Here is a 13450-nt window from a genome sequence, read left to right on the forward strand (position 1 = left end):
TTTACTGGAAAACACTTAATTTCTCCTTCATGGCGCAGCTGACAAAAGCGAGGAGAACCCATGGCCTAGAGGTTAACACAGCTACCTAACGTGCAGGTGGCCCGGGTTCGACTCTCAGAAGGGTATGGCTAGCTGAGGAGAGCTAAATAGCTCGATATAGCTATACTAGTCTCCCTTTAACTCTTTGCCAGCAAAATCTAAATTGAACACACAAATGTTTGGCAATTGGTGAAAAGGATATGTACATGGATTACACAGGTAGTGCTTGACTTACGACCACAATGGAGCACAACATTTCTGTGGCTAAGTGAAACATTTGCCCTATTTTAGGACCTTGCTTGCCGCAGTTGTTAAGTGAATCACTGTAGTAGTTAAATTAGTCAAATTGTTGTTATGCGAATCTGGCTTCCCCCCATTGACTTTGCTTGTCAGAAGGTCACAAAAGGGGATCAACACGGCCCCCAGGATACTCCGACCATCATAAATATGTGTTGTGATTCTGTGCCAGCCAGTGCTCCAAACAGCTGAGTCTGAGGACTCTAAGCAGGAGGTGGAGGAGGTATTTGAAGAGCCATCAGGGGCAGAGGGAGGCTCTGATGAATTACAGGACTCACGGTTTGATGCAGAGCCTGAGCCCTCCAGTTGTGTTCCTGATGAAGCTCAGCTGTGTGAGGAGAATGAGTCAGACTCGGAGGACTCACACCTGATGGACTTGCTAATTGATGCTCGCACACGTCGTAAATTAGCGAGAGTAAATCAGCAGCAGTCCATACGGCAACTCCAGAGTAAAAGGAGAAAGCACTGAGAGGCAACGCCTTGGGACTGCTGTATAAAAAGAGGAGGTGTGGGTGGTGCTGGTTGCTGAAGGCAACCGTTTGCAAAGTGCTTCTTGGAATCCTGGTCGGTTCATCTTGCTTGTGACTACTCTTCTGTTTGCATCGTGTTTCCTGTGGACTATTTCCTTCCTTTGGACTTGAGTTTTGCTATTTGTGTTTTGGACTATTTGACAGGTTTGTTACCCATATTAAAAGGGGTTTGTTTTGTTTTAAAGTCTCCAGCCTATTGTATCAGCAGGGGTTTGGTCCTTGTGCCTTTAACAAGGACGGCAATAGGCTGGGATAGAACAATATGAGCCAATTGCCAAACATCTGAATTTTAGTTATACGTGAACAGACAATAGTAGAATAGGCATGTGCTGGGCGCACGTAGCATAGTTTATTGTACTTAAAAAGAAAAATATAAGTTTCTAGTCACTTCCCCATAGAAAAATTCAACTCAGAATCTAGGGGATTTGCACTCCTTTTCCTGCCCCATCTGTCTGAAAAAATGGTCTCCATGGCAACCACCAGCAGGGAGGGACAAGGTTTTGCACAAACTCTTAATGATGGAAAGTTTCCATGGCAACTCTCCCATGCTGTTATTTCCTCCCTATCTCTCCCTCTCCCCAGGGCTGAGAACTTGAAGGACTTCTAAACATAAAACAAAAAACTTGGATGGACAAGTGAAGGAATGACTAGTTTCACTCAACTAAGTTTGACCAGCCTATTGAAGAGAAGGATCGGGAGGGACTGGATAGTGGCCTTCCAGTATTTGTGGGACAGTCACAAAGAAGAAGGGATTGACTTATTCTCCAAAGTACCAGAGGACAGGATAAGAAGTAATGGTGGACACTTGTTAAAGAGAACCAACTTAGAACTAAGGAGACATTTCCTGGTGGTGAAAACAATTAATCAATGGAATAGCTTACTTCCTGGAGTTGTGGGTGCTCCATCAATGGAGGTTTTCAACAACAGAATGGGGCAACTTGCCATGGCCAAATCTCCATGGCCACCTCACCGTAGTTAACTCATCATGGCTACTTCACTGTGGCCAACCTACCTCGGCCATCTCACTATGGCTCTCTTGCATCAGCCAATTTGCCGTGAGACAGCTCGCTGGAACCAACTCACCATGGGACAACTAGCTCTGGTTAATTCCATACGGGATAACTCAACACACGAAATGTTATCTACCAGTGTCTCCTTGACATTATTTCCATTGACAAAAAATGGAAATAATGTTGAAGAAACAGTGGCAAATAACATCTATTGTGTTGAGTTATCCCACGTGGAATTGTCCATGGCAAGTTGGCCACAGAGAGATGGCCGTGGTGAGAGGACCACGGCAGGCTGGCTGTGAAAAAATGGTTGCGGTGAGTTGGCTGATGCAAGAAGGCCGTGGTGAAGTGGCTGTGGTGAATTAGCCGTGGCTAATTGTTCTAGACCAGGGGTAGGCAACCTTGACTCTTTTATGACTCGTGGACTTCAACTCCCAGAATTCCTGAGCCAGCCTGGCTCAGCTTGGAAACCTCTCCCTTTCCCCTCAGCATGGCTGGCTCAGGAATTCTGGGAGTTGAAGTCCACGACTCATAAAAGAGCCAAGGTTGCCTACCCCTGTCCTAGACCCTTTCAAAAATAGACTGGGCAGTTATTTGACTGGGATGGTATAAGGTCTTCTGCCTTAATCAGGGAGTTGGACTAGAAGACTTCTAAGGTCGCTTCCCACCCTAGTATTCTATGAGTGGGAATTTAGATCTGAAAAAGTGTATTTTCTTGGATCTATTCCTGAATTTCTAGTAAGTCCTAAGGTTTAGCCAGGAACTTTCTAGATCCTTTCTGGAACACCTGAGGCTTTAATCAACCTTAGCTAAACCAAGTCAACCCAACTGCAAGTCATCTACTCCAGTGGTTCTTAACCTGGGCGATATCGTCCCCCAGGGGGCGATTTCGTTTTTCAGGGGGGCAATGAAACAAAAAGGGGTGACGCGGGGGCGAAGGAACAAAAAGGGGGCAATATGGGGGCGATGGAGCGAGAAGTTTTGGGGATACTTTTGAGACTTTTTCGTACAGTGAATCGCTGTATATCTGTCGTACGAAAACATCAGATCGCTCGCTCTTAGTGGATTGAATTGTTTTTTCAAATGTTCCTCCAGCTAGCTTTAGTACAGAACGCCATACATATGTGAAGATGCATCACTTATCTTCATGCGCATTGCGGTTTGTTCTTATGCCCTTTTTATATTTTTTTTTGCGTCTTAAATTTCACTTGTAATTCAATCATTAACTATTACTGGTTTTCTTTTCGGGGAATTCACTTCCTTGCAATTGAATTTTGTTTTCAGTGGTCATTACATTAAAATGTCTTGAATAAATAAGATAATAATGAAATACATGTATCACAAAGTTTGGGAATAAAGTGACGGGTGGCACCAAAAATTTTCAAACAATTGAGATATGGGGAAAAGACTGGAAATAAATTATTTGCATCAATAGGTCCTGATGACAATTTTAAAGAAAACAAAAAAAGGGTTTGCATAAATTGAAGAATTATTTCCTGTGTTGTGACTGAGAGGTTATGTTGGGGGAGGGGGGCGATGACAACTTCCTCATTGGCTCAAGGGGGCAATTCATTCAAAAAGGTTAAGAACCACTGATCTACTCTTGCATCAATGGAAAACTACTGTAGGAAAAACTATTTTCTTCCTTGTAGTTCAGGGGTCCCCAACCTTTTGGGCACCAGGGACCGGTTACGTGGAGAGAGGTTTTTCCGCGGACCGGAGGGGGTGTGGTTTTGGGTGCTGCCTGCATCCCACAGATCGGGTTTTGCTTGTTTGTGCATACCGGTTGTTGTCATGCCGTGACCCAGTACTGGTCCATGGACCAGGGGTTGGGGACCCTTGTTGTACTTGACTAAACATCTACATGATTTCACCTTAAGAGGTGTTCCGTTTGAAATACAAAGACCATTATTGGCAGATGATATTAAAATCATTTTTTCCAACTGAGCTCAGTCACCCCTTGCACCCCTAGTAAACAACTCTGAATAGGTCTGGGATATCATTGTATTATAGCCGAACGCCATAACTGAGGAGTGGGACAATTTATTCCTATAATGACCAATTCTTCTCCTGATTGTCAGGAAGAATGCCGAGTGGAATTGGTTCTATTTCTGTCTGTATTATGGGCCCTTGCCTGCTTAGAGGTGGATTGTGATAAAGCATTTCTTACATTTAACAGCTGATAGGCATACATCTCCATAAGCCAGTGCAGCTTTTGAACATTTTATGTATTTCAGATCATATGCATAACATTATACAAGAAAGAGTGACAGAAACTGGGGGTGGAGTTAAAAGAGGGATCATCCTAGAATCCTACGTAGCCACAAGCGAATTAGGCCAACCCCTCTTGAATTCCATTGACCGTTATCTAACTCCTAGTAGGTGGTAACCTTTGAGAAAATTCCTGTTCCAAGGCATGGATAACAACAAATCACTTTAATTGGAGCTTCCTGTGTGGACCTGATCTTTCGTGCCTGACAAGCATTGTCCTGATTATTTAATAGAAAACGAGAAAAATAGAGAGAGAAGGAGAGAAAAATAAATATGGGAAGTCCTGTGAATGTTAGGGTAGATTAGCATGGAATCTATGCTTTGCATTTGGAATACAAAAATGTAAGCTCTTGATTTCACTTAAACCATCTTGATTTCCTGAAGCATTTTCTCTTTATCAATGTTCTTACTTACAGGAAGGACACATGTCCAGCTTTATGTACGAAGATGTTCACCTTGTGGAGACTGAGGTCTCTCCTACACCATTTGAGTGACACTGACAGGGAGTGAAGGATAAAACAGAGTGCTCACACATTCAGCAATCTGGACAAAGTAACTCGCTAATCAAGTTTATATTTACTGTAATGGACACCAATTGGCCATGACTTTTACAAAGGTATCTTGGGAACTTTGGTGAGAACGGCTGAGGTTTTGAGGTCAGCTAATTTTACCCTCTTCAGAAAACTACAATTCTCAGAAGAACCATCAGGCGCGAAAGACCAGGTCCACCAGCGAAGATCCGATCAAGCTGATTTATTGCTAAAGAGCCCATGATCTTCTCAACTAACAGCCTACGATCTTCTCAACTTCTCAAGCAATCAGTTGGAGTTAAATAAGGATCAACAGAATTCAAGGGGATGTTGGAATTTGTCTGCTTGTGGCTACGTAGGGATTCTAAGCTGGTCCCTCTTTTGACTCCACCTTCAGGTTCTGCCATCTCTTGCCCTGCAAGAAGATTATTATGAAAACACGCCTTCTACCTAGACACAAGTCTCAAATCAACATCAAGTGAAGAAGATTTACCATATTGGGATTGATCTTCAGAATTTCAGATTTTGGTTTGAGGTAATAAGTTGGGGGCACCGCATTCTCATCCCGGCAGTAGCACTCTTCCAAAATCTTGGTTTCCAGCTTGGCCTCAATAGCTGCATCCAGAATCATTTCAAACTCTGACGATTCCACTTCCCCCGGTATCCGGATACCTCCGTATTTTTCTCCCAAAAGACCCTATTGTGCACACAACAGAGAGCTACGTTCAGGAACAGTGCTGATGACATTGCCCATAAAAGATTAGACAACCATTTTCCTTGTTCCAAGATGCTAATAGGCACAACGACAAAACGACAACAAATTGAAACAGTACCACACTTCATCTTCCTACTCTCAGCAATGTAGAGAAATGGGGCCTTTCCCAGTGATGGGATTCAAATATGTGAACAACCTCTGTGTGGATGCCACTTCCGGAAGTCCGTTCTGGGCCTGGGCAACAAAAAAAATAGCTACCGGTTCTGCCGAATTGGTGTGAACTGGCTGAATCCCACCACTGACTATGCCTCATAAAACACAGCTATTGGGGACAGCGAGTGTACAGGTAGCCCTCGGCGTACAACCACAAATAAGCTCAAATTTTTTGCCGTTAAGCGAGACATTTGTTAAGAGAGCTTTGCCCCGTTTTACAACCTTTCTTGCCACAGTTGTTAAGGGAATCACTGCAGTTGTTAAGTTAGCCACACAGTCATGGACTTTGTTTGTCAGAAGGTCGCAAAAGAGGATCACATGATCCGGGGACATTGCAACCGTCATCAATATGAATCAGTTGTCAAGTGTCTGAATTTTGGATCACGTAACCACGGGGGATGCTGCAATGGTTGTAAGGGTGAAAAACGGTCATAACTCACTTTTTTCAGTGCCTTTGCACGGTCATTAAACAAACTGTTGTAAGGTAAGGACAACCTGTATAGAGAAACCATTAAACTGCAGACACAGCACCCTGACGATAAACATGCCACGTTTTCCCAAATTGTAACATATGCAGAGTTCCCCAACTTTTTCGGCTTTGTGGACTGGCGGGGGGGGGGGGGAGGCAGAGGCGATGGTTCTGCTTGATCTGCTGGCAAGGGTGTGTGCACAAGCAGCTTGTTCTGTCCCAGCCTACGTGAGTCCTTGTTGAGCTCACAAGGAGAAACCCCTCTTCCAACAAGCAGGCTGGAACCGCAGGAAAAAAACAATCCCCTTTTATTATTCACAGACCTGAGTCCATGTCCAAGGCAAACAAAATACAGTTCACGGAAACTCGATTCCTTAACACGAATGGTTGCCTTTGGCAACCAGCACCTCCCACACCTTCCCTTTTATTACGCAGCCAAGGTGTGGCTTCCTAATGCCTTCTCCTTTGCCTTTGGAACCGCCCCATTGCATCCCTCTGTCCTACTCTTTTTTCTTGTCAGCGTTTACGTGCATCCTGGATTTGTCCCAGCTGTTCTTCATCATTGTCCAACTCAGGCTCCCAGCACAGCTGTGTCTCAGCCTGAGCGTGAGTAGAGGGGCCAGGCTCCTCGTCCGACTGTAAGTCTTGGAGCTCCTCAGAGCCTTCCTCTGACTCAGATGTCACCCCAGGCCCCTCTGCCTCCTCCTCTGATTTCTCTGACTCAGCTGCTAGGTCCACTGGCTGGCGAGGAATCACAACACAGCTCCATTTGCTTGAGTGGCATGCATGCATGCACGTCGCTCATGCAAATGTTCATGCAAACAGTTCGGTGGCCCAGTAGCAAACAGCTCACGGCCCACTAGTGGGCCACAGCCCAGAGGTTGGGGACCCCTACCGTATGGATTTAAAAACTGGAGCCTCAGAAGGAGAGCGGTGGTTTTGCCTTGTAGAGCTGGAGATCACAAGAGGAACAAATCACTCTACATTAGATCAGAGGCACCAGGGACTAGTTCCGTGGAGAGAGGTTTTTCCGCGGACTGGAGGGGGTGTGGTTTTGTGTGTTGCCTGCATCCCACAGATGGGGCTTTGCTTGTTTGTGTGGACTGGTTGCTGGCATGCCGTGGCCCGGTACTGATCCAGGGCCCGGGGGTTAGGGACCCCTGTATTAGATGATTGCTCCCTGGAAGGGCGGTTCATAAAATCAAAACTTAAATATTTTAAAACAAAGGGTAGGGGGAAAACCATCACAGAAGACACCAAGGCTTAGGAAGAAATAACTGCATTCAGGCAGTCCTCAACTTACATTTACACAACTTACACAACTTACACAACATTTCGGTTGCTAAGTGAGACAAGCGAAGTTTCGCCCCATTTTACGACCTTCCTTGCCTCAGCTGTTAAGTGGATCACTGCATTTATTTAGCTAGTAACACAGTGGTTACGTGGATTGGATTCCCCATCAACTCTCTTTCTCAGAAGTTTGCAAAAGGGGATCACTTGACCCCAGGACACTGCGACCGTCATAAATGTGAGTCAGTCGCCATTTTGATCACGTGACCATGGGGATGCTGCAACGGTCGTAAGTATGAAAAACAGTCATAGGTCACTTTTGATAGTGCCATTGTAACGGTCACTAAACAATCTGTCGTAAGTTGAGGAATGCCTGTATTCTATAGCAAAATTTACGTTCATTCGATTTAACCTCCTTTCAATTTCCAATGGATCGATGTAAGTCAAACAGGATTAACTCTTTCTTTTCCAAGCTGTCAGTTGAAAAGCAAGGGAAACATTTTTCCATTTTTTTATTAAGTATAATGCCAGAAAAGACTGTTAAACAAAGCCTATATTTGACTTTGCATGTTACAACAGCGGCAAGAATCCTATTTGTGCGATACTGGAAGAATGAAGGAGTACCATCAGATGAAGAAATAATTAAAAAAAATACTAGAATGCGCAGAGATGGACAGAATGATTATGAAACTGAAAGAAAAGGAAGAAATGGACTATTATCAAACCTGGAATTTGTTCTACCATTGGCTAGAGGAAAGAAAAAAGGATTAGGAATTAAACATGTATTAGCATATGTAAACTCAGCACGTTGGTTGAAAAATTATTATTGTTCGTATGAAAAAAAAATGAATAATATTTTTTTTTAAAATGAAAAGCAAGGGGGGTCAGGAAGCACAAAGTAGCATTTTGATTCATTCCTCCATTGTTCGCAGTGAATCTTAATATTCCCACCTAACCCATCCTAATTGAAAGCAATGGGTACATTAAGCACTATGTATAAATAACGTTAATCACGAGCCTGGAAAACTAGCTTGTGAGATTCGGCCACCAGGTGGCACTATTTCTCCTAATAATATGATTTTTTTTTAAAAAACCATCATATTTACAATAATGGAACATTAGAATATATGATTATTTATACCAGCAGGTGTGAGACAGAACATTTTGAACAGCTGTGGGACCAATAATTACATATCCTTATACCTTCTTAATATAACTCAGCGCCTGACTTATCGACTTGAAAAAGGATTTCTTTTTTTACAATTCTGTGACATATTAAGCCCATTCTTCTTCCAGATGAAATAGAATATACGGCAAAGGGCAAAGACATTAACTAGTCCAGGGCTTCACAGTGAACAAGGACCTGAACACAGATCCCAATTTATTACCTTTCAGTGTCTCTCTGAATTACGTCTCTCAAAATTACATTTAACAATGAAGAATTGCCAATGATTATATTCTTCTTCTTTTTTAAATAAAACTTTAACAACATTCTCTTTTGAAAATATTAAAATTCATTAACCAAATCTGGCTGGTAATTAGAGTTAACTGTGAACAAATAGGATGATCCTGAATCCACCGTCTTAATATTCAATATACGTTTTGTTAATAATAATAATAATAATAATAGTTGGAAGGGACCTTGGAGGTCATCTAGTCCAGCCCCCTGCTCAGGCAGGAAACCCTACACCATTTCAGACAAATGGCTGTCCAGTCTCTTCTTAAAAACTTCCAGTGTTGGAGCATTCACTGCTTCTGGAGGCAGGTTGTTCCACTGGTTAATTATTCTAACTGTCAGGAAGTTTCTCCTTAGTTCTTAGTTGCTTCTCTCCTTGATCAATTTCCATCCTTGATTAGCTTATTTTATTCCCAATCATTTAACTGGGATGAACCACTTCATTGGAATACTGTCCAGTATGACACTTAGCACTTTATAAATAGAGTTTAGTTATTTTACAGAAATCCGATTTTGTGGGTTTCAGTTGTTTTGAAGATTTTTCTCTTTTTATTTCGGGACTTAAAAAACAGCTTGGTATGTATTGTTTCTTTGAAGTGGTCTGCAGAAACCAATGACCATAAGCCACGGCATACTTTCATCCTATTTCCCTTAGCCATTTGTAAGGTTTTCCACTTAGCCTCACAATGGCCCCAGCATTATTCAGGAATTTAAAAGAGGCAAAGAAACTCCTGAGATGAGGTTTCAGCAAGCAAACAACTTTTATTTTGATCAGAATTGAGTTGGGTGACCCCCATCTCTCTTCGTGGCTGGTAGAGAGATGAAGGCAACAACCAGAAAAGATGTCTTCCACCTTTTATACCTTTTCAGAACAAAGAGATCAGGTCTTGGTACCAGGCATAAGATGGCACAAAAAAACAATTCTTAGATGATGACTCATACACAGCAACCCAGGCTCCATCCGTAACTCCTTTTCCCCCTCCCCTTGCTGTGCTCTTTTCATATAAGCAATCACCTGTACCTAAAGCACGAAGCCCTTACTTTTCCAATATACCCGTATATGTATATATAAAGCATCTGATCAAGCAATTAACTATAAAATAATGATTACAAAATAACAAAACAATGATTACATGAGAACACTATAAGTTATCAACATAAAATGGTTACTAGATATAAAATAAATGCTAATGTCAAACTTAAACATACTAAAATCATATGCACAATAAAATCCCTTCACATTCATTGTATGATTTAGCCTCCAGACCTTCTAGCCCAGTGGTTCTCAAGCTGTGGGTCGGGACCCCATTTGGGGTCGAACGACCATTTCACGGGGGTCGCCAAACAAGGCTGTCCGCCATTTTTTTCCCCTTTTCTTTGGCCACGCCCCTGGCACCCGGTGATGTATAAGTGGTTGGGGGTCACCACAATATGGGGAACTGTATTATGGGGTCACGGCATTAGAAAGGTTGAGAATCACTGTTCTAGCATCTATGTTGCTCTTCTCTGCACTCTTTCTAGGAACTCAGTACCTTTTTTTTGGGGGGGGGGTATTGTGGTAACCAAAACTGGAGAGAGTTTTCCAGATATGCAGTGTTTCTCCAACTTGACAATTTTTTAAGGCATGTGGACTTCAACTCCCAGAATTCCACAGCCAGCATTGCCTTAAAATTGTCAAAGTTGAGAAACATTGAGATATAGCTTCACTAGTGGTTATTATCACTTCTTGTGATATTGATATAATCCTTCTGTTGATGCAGCCCAGGACTCCACTGGCTTTTTCTGACATCTGTAGTCTATACCTGTATTCTTCACTTAAATAAATATCTGTAGAAGAAACGGTCAAACAATGGAAGGCATTTCCTCTGCAGAGGTTTATTTAACTTAACATCAAGTATCAACCTGAAATTTTTTTATTAGGCATAATGCCTGAAAAGATTAACAAACAAAGCCTATATTTGATTTTACACGTCCTCACAGCAGCAAGAATAAGTTTTGCGCAATATTGGGAAAAATGAAGCACTACCACCAGAAGAAGACATAATCAGAAAAACATTGGAATGCGCGGAGATGGACAGAGTAACTTTGAGATGGAAGGATAAAGAAGATACAGACTACTATGAAACTTGGGACTTATTCTACTGTTGGCTAGAAGAAAGAATGAAGGATTAGGAATGGAATATGTATTAGTATGGTTGATTCCAGACAGCTTGTTGGTTGAAAAACTAACATATGTATGTAAGAGAAAAATAAAAATAAAATAAAATGATAAAATAAAATAATTATAAAATAAAAAAAAAAGTGCTGTAAGGTCCTCACAAATTTCCATGGGCTACTCATGAATTTTAAAAAGCCAAAGAAACTCCTGAGCTGAGGTTTCAGCAAGAAAACAACTTTATTTTGATCAAAAGAAGTAATTGATGGAAACTAATCAAGGAGAGAAGCAACCTAGAACTAAGGAGAAACTTCCTGACAGTTAGAACAATTAACCCAGTGGAACAACCTGCCTCCAGAAGCAGTGAATGCTCCATCACTGGAAGTTTTTAAGAAGAGACTGGACAGCCATTTGTCCGAAATGGTATAGGGTTTCATGCGTGAGCAGGGGGTTGGACTTGATGACCTCCAAGGTCCTTTCCAACTTTATTATGATGATCATCGCAGAGTCAGGCAGATGTTCAGACTGGATTTGGCATTTTTGTCTACCTATCGAGTCCTTACCAAGGACCTGGGATAGGCAGAGGTGGATGTTTGATGGTGTTACAGATCTCGTCGCAGGATGGAAGCGGTTCCTAGTAGGGCCGCCTTTTGCAATTGACTAATGGTGAATTTGTCAATGCCAATGATGGTGTTCAAGTGGTGCTCCAATTGTTTTGGGATTGCACCCAAGGCGCCTATTACTATTGGTACTACCCTTGTTTGCTTTTGCCACAGTATTTCTATTTCTATTTGTAGGTCTTTGTATTTTGTTATCTTCTCCAGTTCTTTCTCGTCCATTCTGCTGTCTCCAGGCACTGCCACGTTGTTGTTATTATTATTATTATTATTGATCATCGCACAGTCAGCCAGATGTTCAGACTGGATTTGGCATTTTGTCTACCTATCGAGTCCTTACCCAGGACCTGGGATAAGCAGACGTGGATGTTTCATGGTATTACAGACCTCGTCGCATGATGGAAGCAGTTCCTAGTAGGGTCGCCTTTTGCAATTGACTAATAGCGAATTTGTCAATGCCAATGGTGTTCAAGTGGTGCTCCAGTTGTTTTGGGATTGCACCCAAAGAGCCTATTACTATTGGTATTACCCTTGCTTGCCTTTGCCACAGTCTTTCTATTTCTATTTGTAGGTCTTTGTATTTTGTTATGTTCTCCAGTTCTTTCTCGTCTATTCTGCTGTCTCCAGGCACTGCCACGTTGTTGTTGTTGTTGTTGTTATTATTATTATTATTATATAGAATACAGTACAGGTAATTGAACAAACTTTGTTGCATGACATTCTTGATTAAGTTATCTTTCCATTGACATATAATTTTATGGTACTACTCCCCCCCAAAAAGTGGTATTATTAGCCATCAAACCTCAAAAAATACACTTTTCCCAAAAGGTTTCCACAATTTGGCCACTACTGTACATAAAACACTTGCTACTATCTATAAAGCGGCTTGCAAATAAAAAATTGTATAAGACAGCTACAAAATAACACTACTAATATCAAGCTTACACACAATAAAATCAAAAGCACTATAAGATCCCTTCAATACGCTGTGAATTTTAAATAAAACTTTTATTGTAGTATTAAATTAACCCCTCCCGTATTATGGAAGAGAGATGTTTGGAGAAAGAAAAGCCTGCACAATGCTTTTATTAATTGTTCATCAGTATTTTTGGACGAGGGCAAACACCTACAGTTGCTACCTCATATTGTCTGGCTGCACACTTAAAAAAAAAAAAAAAAGGAATCTGTTGCTTTTAACCTTCACCAAAACATCAGATCCAGCCAACACTCTTAAAACACAAAAGAGGCAATTTTACATCCGAGCAAGGCTGCAGAGTCATAAAATCGCAAAGCTTTTAAAATCTAAAATGTGATTAGAAAATTGTTAGAAATGAGCTACATTCAAATATGTTGGCAAAACCAGCAATTAGGAGCAAATGGAATGTCTGCGTAACAGAGAATCTGCCAGCAGAAACAAAGATAACCTTTTCCCCCCCCCCTTTTAGGAGTAAAAGCACAGGCAACCTTTTATGGTGGCCAAAAATAAAATAAAATAAAAATAAAATGAGAGACGTTTTCAGCGCATTGACTGAGGAGCATATATTTTAACTGCCCTTGATGTGAAATTTCTGCTGAAAGTTCAAAAGACGAGATAGCCTTTTTTCAATTTTATAGAGAGAATTATTTTGTGGAACTGTCGGTCTGAAGCATCTTGGAAGAGAAGAGAATATCGGTAGCTCAAGCTGGAACCATGGGGTACTTTGATGCTCTCTGAACTTGGTGGTTTTCTTGCAGACGTTTCATGATCCAACTAGGTAACATCATCAGTTCTAGAAGGGAGGGGGAGGAGGAGGAGGAGGAGGAAGACTGTGGGGTCCTTGGTGCTCTCTGAGCTCGGTAATTTTCTTGCAGACATTTC

The 13450-nt window shown here is 41.7% G+C and overlaps 1 protein-coding gene across 3 annotated transcripts in view; it reads right to left on the reverse strand.

Moving 5' to 3' along the window:
* NWD2 (NACHT and WD repeat domain containing 2) overlaps positions 1-13450 on the reverse strand; it is a 58282-nt gene that overhangs the window by 12512 nt on the left and 32320 nt on the right. Inside the window, exon 4 of one of the 3 annotated variants that reach the window (XM_039347598.1) lies at positions 5171-5374. In XM_039347598.1, coding sequence (XP_039203532.1) covers positions 5171-5374 — 204 coding nt within the window. Of the gene's footprint in view, positions 1-5170; positions 5375-13450 lie in introns of those variants that run through there. The other 2 variants (XM_039347607.1, XM_039347616.1) reach the window with 2 other exon arrangements.

Source organism: Crotalus tigris, unplaced genomic scaffold (assembly GCF_016545835.1).
Source record: "Crotalus tigris isolate CLP2741 ecotype Arizona unplaced genomic scaffold, ASM1654583v1 scf7180000017559.9942113025:1136094, whole genome shotgun sequence".
NCBI classification, from domain to species: domain Eukaryota; kingdom Metazoa; phylum Chordata; class Lepidosauria; order Squamata; family Viperidae; genus Crotalus; species Crotalus tigris.